This window comes from Pseudochaenichthys georgianus, chromosome 19, assembly GCF_902827115.2.
Source record: "Pseudochaenichthys georgianus chromosome 19, fPseGeo1.2, whole genome shotgun sequence".
Lineage (NCBI taxonomy): Eukaryota > Metazoa > Chordata > Actinopteri > Perciformes > Channichthyidae > Pseudochaenichthys > Pseudochaenichthys georgianus.
The window spans coordinates 17,741,728-17,765,741 of record NC_047521.1 but is presented as its reverse complement, the minus strand read 5'-3'; the positions used below and the strand labels follow the sequence as shown (position 1 = coordinate 17,765,741).

The 24,014-nt window shown below is 42.5% G+C and overlaps 1 protein-coding gene across 1 annotated transcript; it reads right to left on the bottom strand.

The window, feature by feature from the left end:
* Positions 1-5,053: 5,053 nt before the first annotated feature.
* Positions 5,054-15,823, bottom strand: med1 (mediator complex subunit 1). The gene is made up of 15 exons (XM_034107438.2): positions 15,606-15,823; positions 14,371-14,477; positions 13,685-13,763; positions 13,333-13,387; positions 12,850-12,982; positions 12,329-12,429; positions 12,152-12,226; positions 11,651-11,814; positions 11,387-11,498; positions 11,124-11,248; positions 10,909-11,030; positions 10,256-10,457; positions 10,033-10,128; positions 9,817-9,922; positions 5,054-9,533 (listed from the first exon to the last, which is right to left on the bottom strand). The coding sequence occupies exons 1-15, from the start codon at positions 15,811-15,813 to the stop codon at positions 5,672-5,674; spliced, it is 5,547 nt and encodes a 1,848-aa protein (XP_033963329.1). The 5' UTR covers positions 15,814-15,823; the 3' UTR covers positions 5,054-5,671.
* Between the last annotated feature and the right edge of the window lie 8,191 nt (positions 15,824-24,014).

Genomic DNA, 24,014 nt, shown 5'->3' with positions numbered 1-24,014 from the left:
ACAGTACAAAGGGGTTAGAGGACCTCCCTCTAGACCAGGGGTCTCCAACACGTCGATCGCGAGCTACCGGTAGCTCGCGGGCAGCTTTTCAGTAGCTCGTCGCTCGATTATCGATTATAGCGTAGTAACGTTGCTTCTTGATTTTTCGGCCACGGCCGGACAATAAAGTTTTTTTATTTTAGAATTCTTTCTGTCACACGAATATAAAATTGGTCGGTGACGCAGAGATCAAGGAACAGACGTGACAGCGGCTGGGCGACACCACACACGGAGCAGTATGCTTTCTCCAGCAGCACCAGTCAGAACCAACAGCAGAATGACCCGCTCTGAATCAGGCCGCGTCGCTGCGGCTCAGAGACATACAGGGAGGAATTTGTGTTTTTGAAAAACACTCGTTATCGTAATGTCAGGTTTTTGGTGGATTTAATCAAGTCTTGGATTGCAGAGTATGAATGTCCTCTTGCTATTTTCAGTTGATAAATACGCGTGGACAGTTTGTGAAGGCAGGAGGAAAGCTTCCGCGATCACCGTCTCCTCTCCGTTCCTCCAAGCCCCGCCCCCTCCTGAAAATAATGAGCGACAGGCTGACAGTGACCCGAAAGAAACTTTATTATTCACTTAATCACTGAAATATAATGAAGCTAACTTAATCTCATACATTCATGGGATTCATGTAACAGTAAGACAGAGAATGTAAGTGTGCACCCACATGCACTATTTTTGTTTTTATAATGCTGTTGTAAATACTCCTGTTGTGTTCAGACTCAAGTCATGTGTGTGATGCCACATTCAGGACATTCAGTGTCCTTTTTTTAACAGAAGACCGTTGCTAGAAGCTGCAGCTAGACTGCAGCTGTATTAGTTTTTTGTTTTTGAGGATGGAAAAATGTCACACACAGATATAGGGAGGCTAGACCTATACACTTGATTAATTATGGTTTATAATGTCATGTCAACACGAAGAAGAAGAAAATATGGCTGCACTGTTCGGTGTCAATCCTGTGGAGATGGAGGTTATAAATCTCCAAAATCATGTTCAGCTTAAGTCTCAGCAAAACTCACAACATTTCTGGAGCCTTGTATACGCCCAGAAAACTATAAGAACATTCACCAAGCAGCACTGAACATGTCTGCTTTATTTGGTTCTGTATACATCCCTTTGTGAAGCAGCTTTTTCTGGCATGAATGAAATCTAAATACAGAACAAGACCGACTGATGAACATGTAAATGATTCTATTTAGTGAACCTAAGTGGGTCCCGCATACACCTGTATGGTAGACTGACTCCATGCAGCGCCATTCATCTCACTGACTGTAAAAAAGGAGTGAATGCACTTATTTTACACACGTGCCATTGATGCTTGCAAGGTGGTGATTAAGGCGATGTATTTACTATGTGGGCCATAAGAAGAAGTGAAAACATTGTAATTTGCTCTTGGACATGTATGTGAATCTTCAGTGATGTACTTACTTTGTTGTCCATATTAATATGTTAGAAATTGTCGTTTTCTTGGACCTTGATGTGAAGTTAAGATTTTAGATAAGCTTTAGGTATTGCAATTTCACACAATAGTAGCTTAATTCAACTGATGAGTGCTATGTGAATAAATGTAAGCGATGCGATGCAAGTAGCTCTTGGGCACTTTCATTTTTTCAAAGTAGCTCTCAGGTGGAGAAAGGTTGGAGACCCCTGACATATACAGTACAAAGGGGTTAGAGGACCTCCCTCTAGACCAGGGGTCTCCAACACGTCGATCGCGAGCTACCGGTAGCTCGCGGGCAGCTTTTCAGTAGCTCGTCGCTCGATTATCGATTATAGCGTAGTAACGTTGCTTCTTGATTTTTCGGCCACGGCCGGACAATAAAGTTTTTTTATTTTAGAATTCTTTCTGTCACACGAATATAAAATTGGTCGGTGACGCAGAGATCAAGGAACAGACGTGACAGCGGCTGGGCGACACCACACACGGAGCAGTATGCTTTCTCCAGCAGCACCAGTCAGAACCAACAGCAGAATGACCCGCTCTGAATCAGGCCGCGTCGCTGCGGCTCAGAGACATACAGGGAGGGATTTGTGTTTTTGAAAAACACTCGTTATCGTAATGTCAGGTTTTTGGTGGATTTAATCAAGTCTTGGATTGCAGAGTATGAATGTCCTCTTGCTATTTTCAGTTGATAAATACGCGTGGACAGTTTGTGAAGGCAGGAGGAAAGCTTCCGCGATCACCGTCTCCTCTCCGTTCCTCCAAGCCCCGCCCCCTCCTGAAAATAATGAGCGACAGGCTGACAGTGACCCGAAAGAAACTTTATTATTCACTTAATCACTGAAATATAATGAAGCTAACTTAATCTCATACATTCATGGGATTCATGTAACAGTAAGACAGAGAATGTAAGTGTGCACCCACATGCACTATTTTTGTTTTTATAATGCTGTTGTAAATACTCCTGTTGTGTTCAGACTCAAGTCATGTGTGTGATGCCACATTCAGGACATTCAGTGTCCTTTTTTTAACAGAAGACCGTTGCTAGAAGCTGCAGCTAGACTGCAGCTGTATTAGTTTTTTGTTTTTGAGGATGGAAAAATGTCACACACAGATATAGGGAGGCTAGACCTATACACTTGATTAATTATGGTTTATAATGTCATGTCAACACGAAGAAGAAGAAAATATGGCTGCACTGTTCGGTGTCAATCCTGTGGAGATGGAGGTTATAAATCTCCAAAATCATGTTCAGCTTAAGTCTCAGCAAAACTCACAACATTTCTGGAGCCTTGTATACGCCCAGAAAACTATAAGAACATTCACCAAGCAGCACTGAACATGTCTGCTTTATTTGGTTCTGTATACATCCCTTTGTGAAGCAGCTTTTTCTGGCATGAATGAAATCTAAATACAGAACAAGACCGACTGATGAACATGTAAATGACTCTATTTAGTGAACCTAAGTGGGTCCAGCATACACCTGTATGGTAGACTGACTCCATGCAGCGCCATTCATCTCACTGACTGTAAAAAAGGAGTGAATGCACTTATTTTACACACGTGCCATTGATGCTTGCAAGGTGGTGATTAAGGCGATGTATTTACTATGTGGGCCATAAGAAGAAGTGAAAACATTGTAATTTTCTCTTGGACATGTGTGTGAATCTTCAGTGATGTACTTACTTTGTTGTCCATATTAATATGTTAGAAATTGTCGTTTTCTTGGACCTTGATGTGAAGTTAAGATTTTAGATAAGCTTTAGGTATTGCAATTTCACACAATAGTAGCTTAATTCAACTGATGAGTGCTATGTGAATAAATGTAAGCGATGCGATGCAAGTAGCTCTTGGGCACTTTCATTTTTTCAAAGTAGCTCTCAGGTGGAGAAAGGTTGGAGACCCCTGCTCTAGACCCTTCATCTGGGCGCATTGGGACTCATACAAATGGAAAGCCAACCAACTACAATGCCGTCGCCCAAAGCTTGCTGCTGCCTATTAAAGTGCACACGGTTCAAGATGTCCTTTTGTCATTTGAGCCAATTGTCATGTTGTCCGAGAATACATAATGGAATATTATTTTTCAACATAAAAAGACTCCATTCATTTGTGTCAGCTAAGCAGTTTTGCAGGGCCTCATGGGGAAACAACAGCCCAGTCAGCAGAGCTGGAGGAAAGTGAGACGATGGTTCAGAAGATCAGCTGACTTGGTCTGGTTCCCTGTAGCATCACTTGGAACACGAAGGAGGACAAAGGTTAGTATGTTTTTTGTCTTTATGCATTCATATATTCTATTGATTTACTTCAATACTGCATTGTGGTATTTATTTTAAAATCTACAATGCATTGAAACGGAACAGCCGTTACCTCCCGTTGCTGCACCCACCCTCTGGAACTCACTACCCCAATCCATCAGGGATTCTTCCTCCCTCACAGCATTCAAAACATCACTCAAAACCCACCTGTTCAACACTGCATTCAACCACTGACCCCCCCCCCCCCCCTATTTTCTGTTCTGTTTATCTCTTTTTGTATTTCTTTGTTATCTATTTTTTGTTTCTCTTGTCCTTTTTCTCCTCTTAAATCTCTGTCAAAGCGTCTTTGAGTTTCATGAAAGTCCCACGTATTATTATTATTATTACCTTCTAAAACAGGTTATTCTAAACCTGGGGGTGGAGAAATATGAAGGGTCTCAATAGGAAAAGAAGGTAGACATGTGCTAGGGTTTATTTTGTCAAACCTCTGCTCTGATATTTGCTTATTTTCTTGGGAAGATTTTTACTGGTATAAATAATCAATTTAATGCAAGAAAAAATGGGGTCCAACTCCAAAATAAAACTCTAATTTTGGTAACTTAATTCACATTTTTTTCAAGATGAGGACAATATCTTTTGGTGAGTACTTCACAAATCTTTTACACTGTAACACAAAGCTGTGACATTAGGTTGCCACTTCAACAACAACACTAGCCTCATTGTTGAGTCTCATTAATCATTTTGATTATTATTTTAGCATCTTAGGTTAGATGTAATGTTGCTTTAAAGTCACACATGTCTTGGAGTATATCTACATTTGTGTTAATGTTTAAGCCCTTTCATTGAGATATCTTATTTAGCCTCTTGTATCTGTAACAAAGAGGTCTCTTGGATGATGCAAAGAAGTTTTGTATCTTTTATTTTATCTAAGGATGACATTCCCTAAAGCATTTTATGTAATTTGTTTTGGCTTTTCAGTCCATATTGCATCTTTTCACCAATCTTCTCCTCCAACACCTGTGAATAAAGGCGTGAAATGTCATTTAACCTCTGCAAATTACCTCTGGGAGTGTGTTACTCATTACCAAGTATCATGTGATTTTGCAAACACAGATTGAGCAACCTGATACAGTGCTGCCATCTAGTGTAGATTTGTGGAAGAGCTGTGGAAAAGAAATACATAACCTCTAATCTCTACACACTCATTTAAAATTAAAAGTGTAATGATCACAGTCATTTTTAATCAACGTAGTATTAGAGCCTATTACTGTAAATGAATATGGGCAAATACCTACAAAATAAACGTGGCAGTGAGGTTTTTCTAGAAGCTAAATGTTTATTTCAAGATTCCAAAACTTCTACAGTTAAAAAAATGACCATCATGTCTCTTTTGTATCATCATCATCTGCAATCTTCTTTTACTTACACATCAACAGTTTAAATGTATCAAAATCTAAAAATTCCAAGTGGTATCTAAAAAAAGAAAGAAAAGGCAACTGAACACTGTACACTTCTTTCTTTAAAATACTTTTTTTTTTTTACAGATGTCATACTTATTTAGTGGCATTCTGGTATGTTTGTTTGTAGCAACAACAAATAATGAACTGCGGCAAATGCATTAACTGTGAAGTGAAATGTACTGTCCATTTTTGTTCTATATACTGTTTAAAACCAGTTCGTTAATGAAGCTTTATGCAGTTGATGTTTTGGGATTTCAAAATCCACTGTTATCACAAGCCCCTGATACTATATACACTGATACTGAAACAGTACAATCTGACATTAAAACACAGCTTAAAACAGGACAACGATCACTCAGAGAACCACAATATCCTTGTATGAAGTTCCCAATTGTGGTTTGAGTTAAATAAATAGAAGTTGCATTTGTATGTTAAAGGCATGTGTTAAAAACGTGAGAAAAACCTAATGAAATTAAAGGTTGCCGGTGAGGGCTGAGTCCATGAGGTCGTCGTCTTCATTTCTCATATACATTGGACTAGGCCGAGATGGACGCTCTGACCCCAACATGGACAAAGAGGAATCTGAAGCAGAGATGGGTGACCGGGACCAACTGTCTGCTTTTATGGGATGCGATGACGGCCCCATGGACATCGAGGACTTCTTCTTCTCTTTGTCCCGGTCCCGATCTCGGTCTCTGTCCCTCTCTCGTTCCTTCTCTTTCTGCTTCTTCTTCTCCTTCTTGTGTTTCTTGTGCTTCTCCCCTGAGCTGTGAGGGATGGAGCTCATGTAGTCCTGGGGGGGAAGTGGGCGAACGCTCTGGTCGTCGTCTGAGCTCGGGCTGTTCTGGTGTGACTTCTCGGCCACTGAGCTGCTGCCCGACTCGCTCTCGCTGTCGAGGTTGAGCGGGGTGAATCCTGGCGAGCGGCTGTGGCTCGGGGAGGAGCGGTCATGCTTGGGAGTGGAGCCGCTGAAGAGGGGCGATGCTTTGAGGCTAGAAATTTGAGGACGCATAGAGGCATCACCAGATCCGTCCCCTGTTTTCTGAAGGGTCACTTTGGCCTTGATGCTTGGTGAGCCCCCATCAGGTTTGCTAATGATAATTTTGGCCAGACCGGTTGCACTCCCCCCTCCTGCTTTTGGGTCCATCAGCTTTTTATCCCCACTGTTGCCACCGGAAACAGACACTTTAGGTTTTGTCTCCTTATCGGACTTTTCCCGCTTATACTCCCCACTTTGAGATGATGAGCTATGCTTGGAAGGACCCACGTTGGAAGGGCCACTGCCGGGAACATTCCCAGGACCACCACCAGGAGCAGATCCTGGACCAGTTACGGGTGGCCCTATCTCACAACCATCCTCCCCTACACCTCCTCCACCTACACTCTTCAGTTTGTCGATGACTGCCGTAAGAGAGGGTTTCTTGTTTCGACTGGGCGACTTCCCTTTGGCGTTGGGATTGTTTGCATTGTTCTGACCAGCCCCACCACTACTTCCGCCTCCACTTCCTCCACCTCCACCACTGCTTCCACTTCCACATCCTCCTGACCCTCCTCCCCCTCCACCACCCCCATACTGAGACTGGGAGGCGCCTGGGTAGGTCATCAAACCAGAGGACGAGGAAGAGCTGGACGAGGATGAGGAAGATGCTGGACCAGAGGAGCCCCCACCAATGGGCTTCTGGGAGCTCATGCCTCCACCAGAAGAAGACTTGGAACCTCCAGAGCTGCCGCCTCCGGAGCCCATTGGTGATTTAGCCTTGGAAGAAGGAGGTGTTCCTGGAACCTGGGACTGCTGCATCTTCATAGGGGAGGACAATTTGTCAGAGCTGCGGGAGTGAGAAGGGGAGATGTTGGGCTTTATGTTGGGATTCATAAGTGACCCAGGAGGCTTCCCCCCCTGAGGCTTCATTTTATTACTACTTCCAATCCCACTACCACTAACACCTCCAGGCCCAGAGAGCCCATGTTTGGTGATTGGGGAGGTTCCTGGTTTACCAACACTAATTCCTTGGGAGGAGCCTTTAGATTGGGATGGCGCACCTCCACTCCCCATCCCTGCACTTCCTGGCTTGGAGCTGCTGCTGGTGCTGCTGCTGCTGCCTTGTGTCGTGGAGCCTTCTTTGGACTTGATTTTCCCAGAGGAAGACGAGTGAGAATGATGGCTTTTGCTGCTGCTGGTTCCTCCTGCTCCACCTGTGTTGCTAGAGGCTGAGCTGCTGGAGGTGTATCCACTATGGGATGATGTTTTGCCCCCAGTTATGGTCCCTTTTGGAATCTGAATGGTGATTTTGGGGATTGGAGGAGTGGCACCACCGGGAGGTGTTTGTGAGTGCCCTGAACTACCAGGAGACTTTGAGCCTCCTCCACTTATGCTTCCCCCAGAGCCTGAGCCCCCACTAGGAGGGGTGTAGGGCCGCCCCCCTGAGCTGTGAGAGGGGGACTTACCATCAGGGTCCAGCTTTTTGCGTTTGGGAAGTTTCTCTTTAGACTTTCCCTCACTGGATGGGGTCCTGCTACGTTTTACCTGTTTGCCCTCTGTTGAAGTGCTCCCCATCCCCATCCCCATCCCCATCCCCATCCCAGAACTGCTCCCTCCGCTACCCCCATTTTCATCTTTCGGTCGCACAAGTCCCTGTTGCTGTTTAATTTTGGGTTCTGCACTTTTAAAATCAGCACATGCCGCAGCAAGGCCTATTGGGAGGGGGCTCTGTGACCCTCCGCCATGTGTGTCTCCCAGATCAGGAGCTTGCACAAGAAGTGGTTTACCACTACCACTGTTGCCTCCGAAAACTATCCCCATATCAAAAGGGTCCTTCAGCGATGGCTCGGGGGTGCTCTGCCCATGGGGAGTGGGATTCTGTGGTGTTCCTGCTGGAGTATTCTGCTGGCTACTTCCCCCGAAACCCTTGACAAGGTCCATGTCTCCATCTGCACTTGGCGAGCTGTCGTCAAAGTAGTTCTGGGGAAAGCCATGGCCTGAGGTGAGGAGGTCAGGGTTGAAGTCAGCAGCATGGAAGAAGTTGGTGGAAGAAGAATCGCTGTTGGGAGTGGCAGCAGTTGCAGTTGCCTCAGCAATCAGGTCAGCAGCATCAGTGAAAGGATTCTCATTGCTGTTGGTGTTAAAAATGTCTGCCGAGTCAAACACTGCGCTGCCCTGACCGGAGCTGGAGGAGTCACGGATGGGGGTACCTAGGGGGCCTCCATCCTCCCCACCACTTCCCATGGGGTGCTGCCCATGGCTCCCACAACTGCCTTTGCCCGTCTGCTCGGGCAGATCTGACAAGATTTCTGTGATATCAGGGCCGATGCTGTCGGAGCTAGAGAGGCGGACCATACGAGGTGGGACAGCTCCTGGCGGTTGTTGAGACTGGACATGAGACTGTGAATAAGGCATGTTGGGGCCAGAGGGCGGTGTTCCACATTGGCTAGGTGCTGGAGTGATGCTATGGGGCGTGTCTAGGCCATCACCAGTCAGATTAACATCAAAAATAGAATTTTGAGATGCGTCCACATCCATAGAGAGCAGCTCACGGTGGAAGTCATCCTCATGCGAGACTTGATGGTGGAGCTGGGATCCCTGTTGTAGTTTCATGCCTAAACCGGCACCTCCACCACCTGGGACAGTCCCAGACATAACACCACCCTTTTCTGTCCCCCGTGGGCGCTTTTTCTTTCCTTTTGAATTACTTCCAGGGCACGCTGCACCCGCATTCTCGGTCCTTGGGGAGCCAGAAGAATTCTGCCTCTCCAATGGACTAGAAGCATAGAGCGTAGCAAAATCTTGTGTGGGGTTGTCTTTCAACAAGTTCATCAACATAGGATGATTCTTGGTGTTGCTGGCAGGGGAGGATGTTTCAGGTGGAGTTTGGTGGGGTTGTGGTGCATTCTGGGAGCTGGGACTAGAACCCACACTTCCAGTTATCTGTAACAGACTTGTCAGTATTGGATTCTGAGTGACTTTGTTGAAGTCATCTACATGGCCTTGACCAGCCTGCTGTTGTTGCTGGCCAGCCAGCCCACCTTGGGTTAGGCACTCTCCTCCCTGGGCTTGCCTTTCTCCGCGGGAAGCCCCAAACAGAGGAGCAATCTGACCTCCAAAATTATGTCCCCCAGGGGGTCCTCCGGTTGGTGTGTTGCCCTCTGCTATCCCATGCAGTCCCATAGGGTTAGTTCCATCGCCGTCCATGTTGTAGGTGGGACTACCGGAGGGTGGCAAGTTATTCTTCACCATGATCTCCACTGTCTGTGCGATTAGGGAGAGAGCTGGAGTGTCTGCCTGGATGGTCTCTGCTTTCCTTCGAATTGCCCGCATGGTAACTGGGATGGACATGCACCTATAGGGGGAAGGAAGCAATTACCATGAAAAACATACTAGAGCTGCAACAATTAGTTGACTAGTCTTTCAGTTTAAATATAATTGCGAACTATTTGGATAATATATATATATATATTGTTGTAACAATCCTCTCAAATATGAAGATTGACTGCTTTTATCTTTTGAAATTTTAAACTGAATATATTGGGGGTTTTTAACTGAAAAAATATACATGTAAAGACATTATGTTGGACTCAGAGAAATCAGCATATTCACGAATTACTACAAGGAAGGAAACTCACCGCTGGACTACTTTGGTGATGAATTCATCAGTGCAGATCAGAGCATCTGACAGTCCTTTATATAGCTTGCATGACACCTGTCTGGAGTCAATCACCTCCATTACCACTGGAGAAAGAAGGTCAGATAAGAATCAATTTCATCTGAGGACATTGTTAAAGTTTTATCTCAATATGCTTAGATTTTTTAAATTAAATAGTTAATTAGGTAATGCTTACCACAGACTAATGACTCATTGACTGGATGCTGGAACGAGACGCTGAAACTGGAGTCGGTGAGAGGACATACTTCAAACTGCAGCAGGCCTGCGCTATCTGAGGGAATAACAGCAAATGTGAATTACTTATCAAATGTGATTTAATACATAACACACAAAAAAAAACCCAGTACATGTTGTTGATTGTCTAAATACAGTGAAGTCAATCAGGGCCAGATATTTACCATTTTTGATGGAAGTGCGTTTCACACAGCTGCCAATCAAGTTGTTATAGGCTGCCTGGTGCCGGATGATATCCAACAAGAGGGGCACTTGTGCCGGGTGGCGGAAGGGGATCTTGGTCACCAGAACTCCTTGGAGAGAGTGACCATCTTGCACCGGGGCATCACTATTCAGGAAATAACAGTGCTGCTGATCTGGCAACGCCTGAGAAATGCATAAAAACAGCATGATTTATGTGAATTAAAAATCTAATACTGGGTGTATTGGCTGTGTGTGTCTTTATTTGTATATATCCATGTTTTCCTTGACAGGGTTAAGGTACGGTTACCTACAGACCATACATGTATTTGTTAATGAGCAGTTAATCACCTCTAGAACCTCAATTAATCTAAAGAATAGAAAAAATGTAATTTTACTACATTTCTGTTCACCAGAAGATAGCTCCATAGTAATATAGTCATGTTGATTTTGTTAAGCCCATATATATATAAAGCAGGCTTAAATTCCAACAAAGAGGTCTTACATTTCTGTAAACACGGAATAATCATGAAACCATAAAGAACAGGCTGGATGTTGTAAGAAACTAAGATTTAAAAAAAGGTAAGCGGACATCATATTAGTTATGGTTGTGGTGGTATTGCATAAGTTTGCTTACAAAATAGAAGTGCATGTTCCGTGAAGGTGTTGGCGTGGAGCTGCCCTCCTCACGGCGCTGGCTCTGCACAATTAACTGGCAGAGAGGTGAGAGGGCGGGGGGGCTCTCAAACACTGGGATCGCTGGGAAAACACGGAAAGAGCTTCAAGTTTAAATTAAAAAATGAAAGTTGTCCTGTAGGTACATAGACTATGGTGTTCAAGAGGTAAACTCACAAGTAGCATTGCCCAGCCTCTGAATAAAGGAGAGGGAGAAAGGCATTGGGCGGTTCATCTTGAGGAAAAAACAAGCTGGCAGGTCCACACAGTTTGTGTTGGTCACAGTGGAAAAAGAAGGTGTCCTGAAATACACCAACAATAAATTAATCAGCTGTCCCTCTCTTCTACTACTTCTGCCTTGGGACACAACAATAACTTGTATTGCCTAATTTACAAGGGAACATGTGCAAGTTCTCTAAAAAAGGGTTGGACTTTCTTACCCCTTGTTATCTACGGGGTGTGATCCAGAGATGAGTGGGGCAATTGGGAGCTTATAGGTAGCGGTGGTTCCCTCGATTGTCACAGAAACACTGACACCCAGAGAGCGTGGAACTGCAAAGATGACCCAAAAGTCCAGACAAGGAGACAAATGACAGGTCACACAAGGGGTCTTTAGACAATCAAATGGCTAGTCATTGCAATGTTAGTTCCCATTCTTATCCTTTCTAAATATAGGAAGTGATCAACTCTCTCTGTGCACTTACCAATGCCGTCGGGTGAGTTTAGCTGCGAGTCTGGTCCCTCTTCAAATATGTCAAAAGGGGACAAGTAACACTGAAGAGAAACAAGATGGCCACCACTTCTTGCAGTCAACAGGCCCACACCGCCATGGAGAATAGTCTCCACTGCATTAGCACTGGTTGCTAACCTATAAAACGCATATCAATCAAAGGTTATTGCATTACAAAACATGTAAACTCCATCAGGCTTTTAAGTCAATTTATAAAACTACAGGTAGTTATTTATAATACTACAAGATATATATTTTACCAAGTAAACTGATAAATTACACAGAATTAGAGGTAGAAAATTTAATATTACACCCTTAAAAATACGCAGGTACTGCTTTTAGGTTTCCCTTTGCTGCATGACTCTCTAAATTATATTAAATTAATATTGAATATCTATATCAAATATTCGAAATACTAGTAGCCTACATACATGGATGATGTACATTGTAACAAAAAGGGATTTTGTGAACTTACCTAAACATGTGCATCATCTTGGTGAGGTCAAGCTCCAAAGACTGCAAGGCTATATACATCTTGGTTTTCAGCTTACTGGAACACAGAGATGACATGACATTAAAAACAATAATAATGATAAAGACAAGATGTGTTTCTCTTATAAAACAAGTGCCTTTAATTAAAAGGTATACTTACTTGTCCCCAGGGAGTTTATAGAGTTCGACCAGTCCCTTCAGATGTTTGGAAAACTCTTCAAAGTTCTTCTCCCTTAGATGCTGAATCAGCTCAGGACAACTCTGTGATCAACACATTAAGAACATGTATATAAGAGAGTATAAAATGTATGATAAACAACAACTTCCTTGACTGTTATTTTAATCCACTTTATGGGTTTATATAGAGATTAGGGCTGCTCAATGAATCGTATTTTAATCGCAATTACGATTATGGTTTGCAACGATTACTAAAACAACATAATCGAAATAAAACTTTCTTTTTATTTATTTTTGGGTTTTCAGTTGAATTATACTTAAAGTTCAGGGTAATCAACTGCTAAAAACATATTGTTAAAAAAAAAATTCTCCAATAAATTGATGTTTTCAAAGTAAATGGATAATCGTTTTTAATAATCGTGATATCAATTATTGACCCAAATAATTGAGATTATGATTTTTGCCATAATCGAGCAGCCCTAATAGAGATTGCAGTAAACTGACCGTAGGGTTTTCTCCCTGATGAGCCACCTTGACGTCCACTAGCTGGCCATTTGTGTCCAGCTGCACCTCCACATAAAACATGTCTGACGTGATGTAACACTCTGTCCCTGATGGGCTGAGGTGAGAGCCAAGTCTGATCACACACAAAAAGCAGGGAATGACTGAGAGGGTGACTCGTTTGACTTTGACAATGACAATGACAATTTTAGGGAAGGTTTTGGGATGTTAATCACAGCCATATTATATGTTGGGGCCGTCTAGTGATAAGACCTTTCTGGGGATTATTTCAGCACTAAAGTCATATATAACAATTACTTAGATGTTTAAGAAATATGTGGATGGCACAGGAAATAAAACTGCCCATGTCCTTATTTATGTTTTGACTGAGTCTACAATAGATAAATAAAAGGAAACAGTTCAAATAACCACAATAATCTGCAATCTGCCTGCATGTCCTGTACTTGGAAAAGGAAAATAACTCACAGGTTTTGCCGAGCGATGGATTCTAGACGATCTGTCATGGAGGGTAGAGACGAGACTGAAAAAGAAGGCAGAGAAAAGGGGACATTTTAAAATCATATAATGAGACTATCATGTGTTATACAATGTTGCCCAATATTCCTACCATACATTTGCATGTCACCTAAAGCAAAGGTCAATTGAAGTTTGCTGCATTCAGGTAATGGTGATTGGTTGTAAGAAATAACCTTAACATTATAGCTAGCCCTAAAACAGTTTCTCATTTGTTTGAGTCCACATAGTAAAGTAACACATTCTAATGAAAAACGCTGCCCTGCTCTCCATGTGTTTCTGTCCTTGGAGGTGACAGCCTCACCTTTCAGCGCTCTCTGCAGGGTCTCCAGGCAGGTGAGCATGAGCGGGTGACCTGCAGCAGTTATCACTAAGCGTTTCTCCTGGAACACAGTATAAGGTAAAACAGAGGAATTAGATGATTGCAGAGAAAATATAAAAATGCTTCTTCATCAATATGTAATGTTCAAGTGTATCTTGCACTGGCTTAGTCAGCGCAATAGGTCAGGGATTTAAATGTCACCACTATAGTTTCACAGGCCCAGCAGGTACATTATTAAAGTAAAACACCTTTTTGTGCAATTATGTGATTAATTGCTGTACATTTATTTTGAACAGATTGGTAGTCTCTCTGGTGGGTACTGATTAGGGATTGTCAACAACACTTTTCTACAATATGTGTATAGTATGTGTGTTCTGAACCTTTTTAAAATGGCAAGTTAAAATGTAATTACTCACCTAAAAGGGTACAGCAAGTAATTCATATTGTATGCATACCCAACAGAAAACTTTCCTAAAGTTTTGTGACCTTTCTCTTTAGTAATTACCTCCAAGATCCTCATTAAAACTAATGTATAATTGAAGATGTACTGATTGTTGCCTTTTCATTTTGCATGAAGAAGCAGCTGACATAAGTACTTACTGTGAAAATGCAGACATTATCAAAACATGTTACGGGTAAAAAAAAGGAGAAAGTTGTGTCTGTCTTACCATGGCCAGACGCACAATCTTGCAGGTCTCCTGCCATGGCCTTGCAGCATTGTGTTTGGCATGAAGCTTCTCCAGCAAAGCAGCCATGCGATTCTGCTTCTCCGCCTCTGAAAAAATATACAACGTTTAAGAAAACACATTAAAAAACCGGAATGAACAATTTTCGTAGACATTCAAAGGCACCACACTGAATTAATCTCAGCGTTTTGAAAAACCCCAAACTAATTGTACCCCATATGATCAGTTTGCAAGGATAATTGAAGTTTTATCCAATATTATGTTCAATTCATTTAGCAAAACATTTAAACTAAAATGCAACCCGGACAACATGCCATGAAAACTATTAATCAATGTATTGCAGGTTCTTACATTTGACAAACATCTACATAGAAGATGTAATTGGACTATCACAACATAATTGTGACTGAGTGATTTATAGGTAGTATTCATGTAAATGAAGTAGCTATGATCAGCACTGAATGACAGTTTATTCCACACAACGAAAACTACGACAGCATCGTTTGTAAACTCCACATAAATAACACAAACAATATATGTATCTTGTTAGTTGATATTGTGATTAGTTGGGTAATCAATTGTGCAAACTAGAAACAAAACACAACATAAAGACGTTAATCAATCAAGTCACATAACATACCAAAAACAACTATTTAATCAGCACCACTTGCGCCTGTGTCGGGCAAGTCAACGAGAAATATGGTGTCAACTGAACGGTTGCTAATGTTTTGTTTATCTGTCATAATGGGCTACAACTGTGCTGCAGGTTGTTAGTTATGTTAGAGTAGCTTAGCAGGGATATATTGCATTGTAACGTACGTCACAACACCCCAAAATAAGGAAAACTTGTGTGGTGACATTAGATTACTTTTTTAGATCTGAATGGAGTCCTCAAAGTTAGTGTTTCCACAAAGTTGATGTTAGCAAGTTGCTAACGTTAGCCATTTGAGGACAACTACAAAAAGCTAGCTGCTAACTACGTTACAAAACATGACCAGTGACATTAACTTATTTTTACACGAATGTACCTTATTAAATTCAAATTGAAGCTAAACTTGACCCAATGTATACGTCCAAAACATACTTAATATGAGCGTTATTGCAGAGTCGGCTAAGTTAGCTGCTAGCCTCCGTTAGCATGAGTCGCCTTGCCCAGCAAACCAGATCATCATAATAACAGTTAGAAAGCCAAAATGCATTCAATTCACGTAATCTACCTGTTGCCTCTTCGGATTTGATCCGTTCTCCATGAGTCTGATTCCCTGCTTGCTGGACCAAGAGAGAAAGCTCTCTCGCAGGGCTAGCGCTCACCATAGAAACACCGGGCCCCGCCGCCATGGTGCCGCTACATGGAAGTATAACAGACGCTACCCGTTTCAGCTTCGATTTCCCAGCGTCCCCCTCCAGGCTTCCGTACAGCCCCATGCTGTGCACCATACTAGTTGGTGAGTGAACCACGCTGTTGTTGATTTGTTTGTTTCATAAATGTAATCCAGTTTATTTGTGACTTTGTAATTTACTTCAGAACAATTTATTTTCTTATTTAATTGTGTGACTCATTTGTCCGGAACCATTTTTAAAGAGAGGGTATAATTGCCAGTTTGCTGTGTTGCTAGATTTATGTTTATTTATCCATTTATTTTTCAAGCGAGACATGCTTTTTTCTTTATTCCTTCAAAACGAATTGAAATCCCTTTTACTTTGACTGCTTAAAATAAAAGACAATGATCTGATGAATACTCCAGATGGCGTACGATTGCCGCGAGTAAATGATTCATGATTTGCCAAGAGCAACTATCCGCCCAAAAAATCCAAAGGAAGGTTGAAATATTCACAATCGACATCAGAAACAGTCAAATGCAGAATTTCAACATGATGCTTGTTTTTTTCTTACAATATGAACTTTCAATACCCTCATTTATAAGGCAGCCACACGAAGCAATAGACTATTAAGAATTAGACAAATACATACATTTAAGCAAAAGCAGCCATGCACAGGCCACCACGTACAAGCACACACCTGAGCCTATTGTACAGCTGAGCCTGTGGCAATGAGGGCTCTCTGGGGAGGATTTCCCCACCAACCATTATGACCTGCCTGAGAGATGGAGAATGAGTGTGTGCATGAACATGTGTGCATTAGAGCATATGCAAAACTATATTTGTGAACATCCCTGTTAAACCACACACAGAGAAGATAGTTGTAGACAGCAGTGGAGATGGAGAGGGACCATATTGGCATCGTCTGAGTCAGTAGACAGACCCACAGATAGACATGAGAAAAGAGGGGAGGTGCCGCTATGTAATTGATGTGCCCACCAGGAGCTTTAGCTGGCTGCCTGGCATGGAGAGGAGGTGGGCACCGCTGCCAAGACAGCAGTAGGAGAAAGAAAAGTGAGGCACGGGCCTTGGGGCCTTGGGGAGCTGAAACCATGCCCATCAATCAGAGGCTAGTTCACCTTGCCATGCCAAGCGGGACCCCCCTCTGCGCAGAGGGAAGGGGTGGCACAGGGAGTGAGCCTGGCAGAGTTGCTAAACCTTCCCTAATCCTCCTGGTGGGTGCTTCGGTGCCACGTCCGAATGGCAGCAGAGTAGGCAGAGCCAGACATGAGGGGAAAAGAAAAGAAAGTTCAGCCCCTATTCTGAGAGAGGTCTCACTTCATGTTGTTAACATCAGGATGTAGAAATGTATTATACTGAAGAAGGCCACTACTTCTACAAAAAGGAGCTTAAACAGGGCGTCTTGTCCACTCAAAAATGATAGTTCTAAAATCATATGGCCAATCTGTATTTTCAGTTTTATGCAATATGTTGCATGAATTGCACTGACTGTAGCTTTGAACCTTAATGATAGTTTTTCTTCTTCTCTTCGTACAGAATATTTTCTTTGAATTGTAATGTACTATGAATGTGTTCTAATTAAAAATGGCAAACTACTGAGTGCAGCAACACAGGAAGCCAGTGTAGAATGTAAGATACTGAATTAATGGGCAAATACATTAGGGCTGCAACTGTTTATTATTGATAAAACACTTGGTCTATAAAATGTCAGAAAATAGTGAAACATGTAATTCACAGTGACTTAAAATCCAAGGTGATATCTTTAAAGAGTTTGTTTTGCCAGACCAAACCCAAAGATATTCAGTTTAATGTGACATAAAAAAGAGAAGAGCATCTTTGTCACCATCTATTTCAGGCTAATTCTCTGCAAATTCTTGCATGAAAAATGACTAGTTATTAAATTATCAAAATAGTTGGCGATTGTTTTTCTGTTGTAGACTACTCACTATATGTCAACCAATTGTTGCAGCGCTGCACACTGTGCATACAAACTCAATTGTATGACACTCAATTTTTATATTGTCAAAAATCATATGGTGCTGAAGGGGATGCCTGTGAAACATCTCTATAAACACATGTATTTGATTTCCTCTGCATGTTTCCTGTTTTAACTCAGGGGATGGAGACGTGTGAACAGCTTGGCAACCTTATTGAGTGCTTTGAAGTTGACTACCCTCCTTTTTTCACCATCTCTCTAGGTGAGCTCACATTTTACCTGATGTGAATAAATAAAAACCGACCACCAGACAAATTAACCAGACAATCCAAATAACAGATTTGCTATAAGGTTTTGTGCTTGGTATACAAACAGCTTTATTGAGCTGACTCTTGTATAAATTTGCCAAACAAAAGGAATACACTGTGCCATTTGCTTCTCACGTATCATACAAGTTTGAGATCAGTGAGCCTGAAGGCTGGAAACGGTCCAGAAAACAGTGAAGCATTACCAGGACACAGTTTCTGCTTCTTTGGCACCGAGTGCCTTGAAGTGCAAGGGCAGCTGGGAAGACTAGCTGCGAGGGAGGTAGAGGGAGGGAAGTGCAAGAGATGGAGGGAAAGTGAGAGAGAAAGGAGGGGTCGGCCCTATAGGACCATTTGTGATGAGGCTCATTTGCACAACGGCACTTAATTGGCTACAACAATTAATTAATGTGTTGGAAAGTTGGCACAAAAAGTTCATTTAAGAGGGTTTTAATAAGCAATTAGGGTGAAGTAACCAGTGAGGTAGAAGCAGGCACACAAAATGTGGAGAACTGTGAAAGTAAAAACCGTAGCTCTTTGGGAATAATGTGCCATATCTGGAAATCAGGATGTGGTTTGCTATTATGGGTAGTTACTTCACATCCCATTGTGAGCACTGATGGCATTACGATACATTATTTTTACCCCACACTTTTACAAACCCAACTGTTCATTGCACCCACTTTCCAAAAACAGCATCGTCTCCTCTCCCCTTCCTTCTCCCTCCCACTGTCTTCCTCCCTCTCTCTTTCTCACTCTGTGTATGAAATATCGCATGACTAATGAGTGGAGCAGGTTGAAATCCTGGGGAAGATGTCCTTGGAAGACGAATGCATTTTCAGCAGAATAATTAACTTAATTAACAAATTCACATGCATATTCATCAGCCTATTAATGTCTCCTCTGCGCGGCTTGATGAGCAGTGGGGTAATAACCATCTCATTTGCATAGCCTGTTCACACGACTCCCCATTTAAAGACAAAATAAGGGAAGGAAGAGCACAGGAGGAAGAAGGAAGAGAGAAATTGGAAAGGGAGACAACAAATAGAAAACAAGGGAGAGGCGCAGCGGGGTAACGCGCAGAGGTGAGGAAGTGACGTGTGATGGTTGGAAATAGGCTAACAGTTTATCTGACGGATGGGTGACATGAGGAGGGACGGCAAACATGAGCCCCAACAGATTGACTCCTCTCTCCCTTTCTCTTTCTCTTCCCTCCAGTCAACCTTGCAAGCCGTCTTCCCCCTCCTGCTGTTTCTCCATCACCATTTCCGTGCATCCATAATATTCTTCCCTGTAATCTGAAATAAGGGGGCTCTTTTAATGACCATTTTAGAGTAATATCCAAGTTAGAGACAGCATTATCACCCATCAGATGTTGTTTGTCTTGGTGAATTGTTCTTCTCCAACTCAGTGGAGAATCATATCGGTGTGGCGTCTCCGTGTTTCTCTGCCTGTCTCTCTGTCTCTCTGTCTCCCCTTCCTACAGTCTCTCAGGGGGAATCTTCTTGGCATTGCTCCACTCCTTTCCTTTCTTCTTCACTGCCAGGCTGCTGCTGCCGTCTCTACTCTGTTACCACTGTCTGCACACAACCTGGTGCTCCTAGCAACGCCACGTCTCTCGCACACACTCCACATGGCGGTCCGAGTGTCGTGTGTGTGTGTGTGTTTACAGTAGATCCATCGCCACTCTGTGTATGTACAGAGATAAATCTTTTGTCAACAGCATATAAGCCAAATGTTTGTTCTGCCACTTTGATAGAAAACAAAAGAAAATTGTCAAATTCAATAACCGTGTAAGCTGTCAATACTTCTGTCTCTTCCTGTTTGGAAGAGTTGAGTCTCAATACACTTTATTTTAAGTAGAACCAAATAATAACTAAGCTGAGTGAGACCATTATGTAACACTTTATTTCCTTTATTACTTCATTATCAGAGCATTTGTACCCCTTTGATTGTGAAATACATAAAAACATTTTAGGAATATTGCTTGATAATTTACACAGGTGCATTTCTAACTGTGAAGTATAGCTACATCTTGGCAAGGTGTTCAAATTGTTCCTTTTAGTACCAAGGTAACACAATGATGTACATTCACTGGGAGGACTGACACTCCAGGTTTTGATTCCAATTTGTTGTTAAGACCAATCAGATATTAATCTTTGATGCCACTTAATATTGTAACCTCTTTTTTTATGTAGACGGCAAAAAACATTCAATACAACATACAACAAGCCCTGCTGTAGATTTGCACAAGATGTCCAAGTCATGATCTCATGCTTCCTTGAGCAATATTTTCTTTTTCCTCTCCTTTTTTTGTTATTGTGTTAACATATTTGTCTTTAAGGGTTGCCTATACAAACCAACACATTTCCAGCCCTATATTTTCTTACATTTAAACCAGTGTTGTTCCGTTCTAGTGGTAAGAAAAAACAAGTTAAACACCTTTAAGGATTTCTACTAACCGAGCTGATTGACTTTGACGTCACATGGCCTCTTTAAAAGTCTTGTTAGAGCTTTTTACTTTCAACACAATGTGTTTTTTACCGTGCTGTTTGATACTATACATTTGCTATTTGAGTATCATGTCCTGAATACATACACACTGCTGTGGGTGGGTCATTGTTTGGGATGACAAACCAATCATAAAACAGGCCAACTCAATCACAACTATTGAAACCATAAAAGGGTCAAAAAGTGATTATCTAGGAAACTGTGGTGCAAGCATGTTGTAAAGTGACTCACTTTTTGCAAGCATTTGCTGGTCTTAAGGTCCTGGATGAGTCTTAATGATTGTCTCTGTGCCCACCCACACTATGATTAAGTGTGACTGGATTACTGGATTGGTGAAAAATAACTTTCAGAGGTTACCAACTTATGGTTTGACACTGTGTGATGAGTTTGAAAGTCAAAGGTCCTTCTAGGTTTGGCTTAGTTTTATTCATGCCAAAATGAAAACAAATTGGTAAACACTTTACACACACTGGTTGTGTTTTAAATGGTGCAGATATGTCCTCTATTTATAAGATGATTAATATATTATCTGTCATGCTAAAACACTGCTGCGACATGACGTTTTTTGTTATTTGCCCTTTCATTTGTGCGATTTATCCACAATTTGTTTCCCTTCAGCTTTGACGCATCTTTTTTGGTCAATTTACGAAGTTCTTGTTTTGTGAAGCGCCTCTTACACTTCTTGGGTCAGGTTGGAGCATGTTGATTGGCTGAACTCAGGCGGATGCAGGCTGTCGTGAGAGTAAGGGCTAGGAAAGGCGATTGAGATACAGAACATTAGCCGGTGTCGGGAGAAAATTAAAGGCCAGATCGCTTTCTTAATCAGAGCACAAGCACTGCGTTAAGAAGGAATTAGGTCGACAGCTGCTGTGTCGCTGCTTACCTTGCTCTCGCTCTCTCCCCGTCCGCATACACACACATGCTCTTCACACACTCTTATTATCATTCTCCTTTCTGTTTCACTCCTTGACCCTTCACTCTTGTTTAATTGTATTGTTCCCATCATTCCCCCCCCCGTGTACTATAACTATTTTGTGGCTGGTCCTCTATTATCTTTATATCCAGTCTTTTTTGTCCTCCACTTAACATTAAAGCTAAGAGTTGGCCACTTCTCAGCTGATGAGCAATGAGATAAACAAGAAACAAAAACTACACAAAAAAACGCATTCTGCAAAACGTGTAGACTAAAATAGGAGGCCGAAGAGGAGAGGAGGGAAGAGAAGTGATGCATGATGGATAAAGATGGATTTTGGTTCTGTTCCAGGAGGCTCAGTAGTACCCCTGTGGCTGATGGATGAGCTGTCATCGCTGAGCTCTTCCATGTACACCTGAGATGAATGGACAAACAGCAGTAGCCCTTTCGCTGTCTATCCATCTTCCTCTGTTTAGATACTTTCTGCTGTCCACGCTCGTCCTCCGCCCACACACACAAGGGGCTCATCAGAGTTTTTGAAGACTAATGCCGTTATTTTCAGCCACGAATTGCCAGCGGCCAATATTTTGTGCAGGCAGTAGCTTTATTTTTGATTTGACCATTTAATGCCAAACAACCTGGCAAGGATTGAGTGGTTCCCAGGATTTGTATTGTTGCTGGAATGATTAAAAAAAAACAGCTCTAAAATGTAAAACATGGGAAACCAATGAGATAGGTTGGCGGTGGGATAACCGACTTAACTTGTGAAGACAAAAACCCCACACAAAATGGCTTCAAAAGTCGAAATGATCAAGCTGTGGAGATAGAAGAATCTGAATTAGCCTTTACTCAAAAATGTCTGATAAAAGGCCGATATAATCTTGCCAAATCAATATGTCTGTCTACATTTTATACCCAAACATGAACAGTTTGTATGTCAGTGCTTGCGGTCCATATTTTCAGCTCCCTAATGTATTTACAAACCGTGTGTCAAAAAAACTGAAGATTGTTCACTGATATCAGGAGGCACTCCACTTTTTCATTTGGCAAATGCAGTGTATAAATTATAATTTGTTGCTTTAATCAGTTGAATCAACTGGAATGACCCTGTGCCTGATTGCCAGCGTCTTTCGGCAGACTTCAGTTTTGTTGGCATATTGTTCAGGCCATGACTCTATGGAAGTGGCAGCACTCAATATTCAAGCAAAGTTTAAGTTCTACAAGGTCAAATTAGCTTTTAAAATCCTGGAAAAGTACTCCTTCAATCTGATTTCTTGTGTGGATAATGTTGTGTGTTTCTGAAGTCAGTGCATTTACCATATTCTGTTCACTATAATTCTCTAGGTACAACAACAAAATAACTCAATAACAATTGTATAATGAATGATTATGAGTGTCAATGTTTGGCAGAAAAGAGAACATGAAAATACTCACTCTGTATTGCACCTTATTTAAAAATAGGAAATATGTTAAAGAGCAAAGGAATTATTTGAAAGGCACACTTGGCATCACACTGTCCTTATGACGCTGGTTAGATGCATACAGTCCATGTAAACTAACAAGGCACAGACACACTTTGGGGTGAAACTACTCTGTGTCCTCTCCAAGGGGGAAGGTTTAAAAAACATTTAATTAGGCTTTTGGCATGGCTTCATTTTAGCCTGGAGGTGTTGGAGGAGGTTTTACAGGCTTTATCCCTTTTAGAGCCTCGCAGATTAAACATTCATGAGAGCAATCAGCAGACCCTATGTGTCCTCTCCTGCTGTAGAACTTCATCTGTAGTTTGCATGTAGCGTCACGTTCGTGTAGGTTTATGTTGCTGAATAGCGGAGTAATGTAGCTTGCACACATTATTTTTACTGCCACTCTCCTGCACTGATGACATATTGAATTCTTCTCGAGGCAAAGTAGACTGAAGTGTTGTGTAAGTATGCATACATTTCTTAAAAGTATGTGAATGTTAAAATCCTCCTTTCTTGGTGAGCAGGCCTTGAGAGGTGCAGGATGGAAGGATGGTGCAGGAAGGCGGAGGAGGTTGTGGGGGGGGGGAGAATGGTGAAGGAGGGGGTGTGGGGGGGGCAACAGATGGTACGCCACGCTGCGAGGGACGTCGGCTGCCACGGGTGGGGGGGAGGTGGAGTGGGGGCAGATAAATGGGGGGTGGGAGGGGGTACTTTTTCCCCAAAGTGCCAGCAGGGATGACGAGGAGGGGTACTGGCTGCACGACTGTGTGATCGCGTTTGCACGAGCGTCTCCATGTGTCAAAAGGAGAGCCATATTCAGACTCGAGTTCCTCATCGACTGAGGTGAGAAGCCTTTGCCTCGTGCCCACTCAGGGTCTGTCCGCGGACCCCCATACTGCGCAGAACAGACAGAGTGATGACTCCCCCACGCACCAGTACACAGCTAGCTCACAGGCATCGAGACTGTATGAGGACCATGCTGAAATTACTCGTAACCCAGTTGTCTTGGTGAACTATCCCCCCCACCCCTGCCCCTCCTTGTCTCCTCTCTATCTACAACACCTACATGCACAGACGGCACACATGCTCACACACATGCACATAAACCCCCAATTACAGTGGCTGCCTGCAAAACACACCAGCTTCAGTGGTGTGTA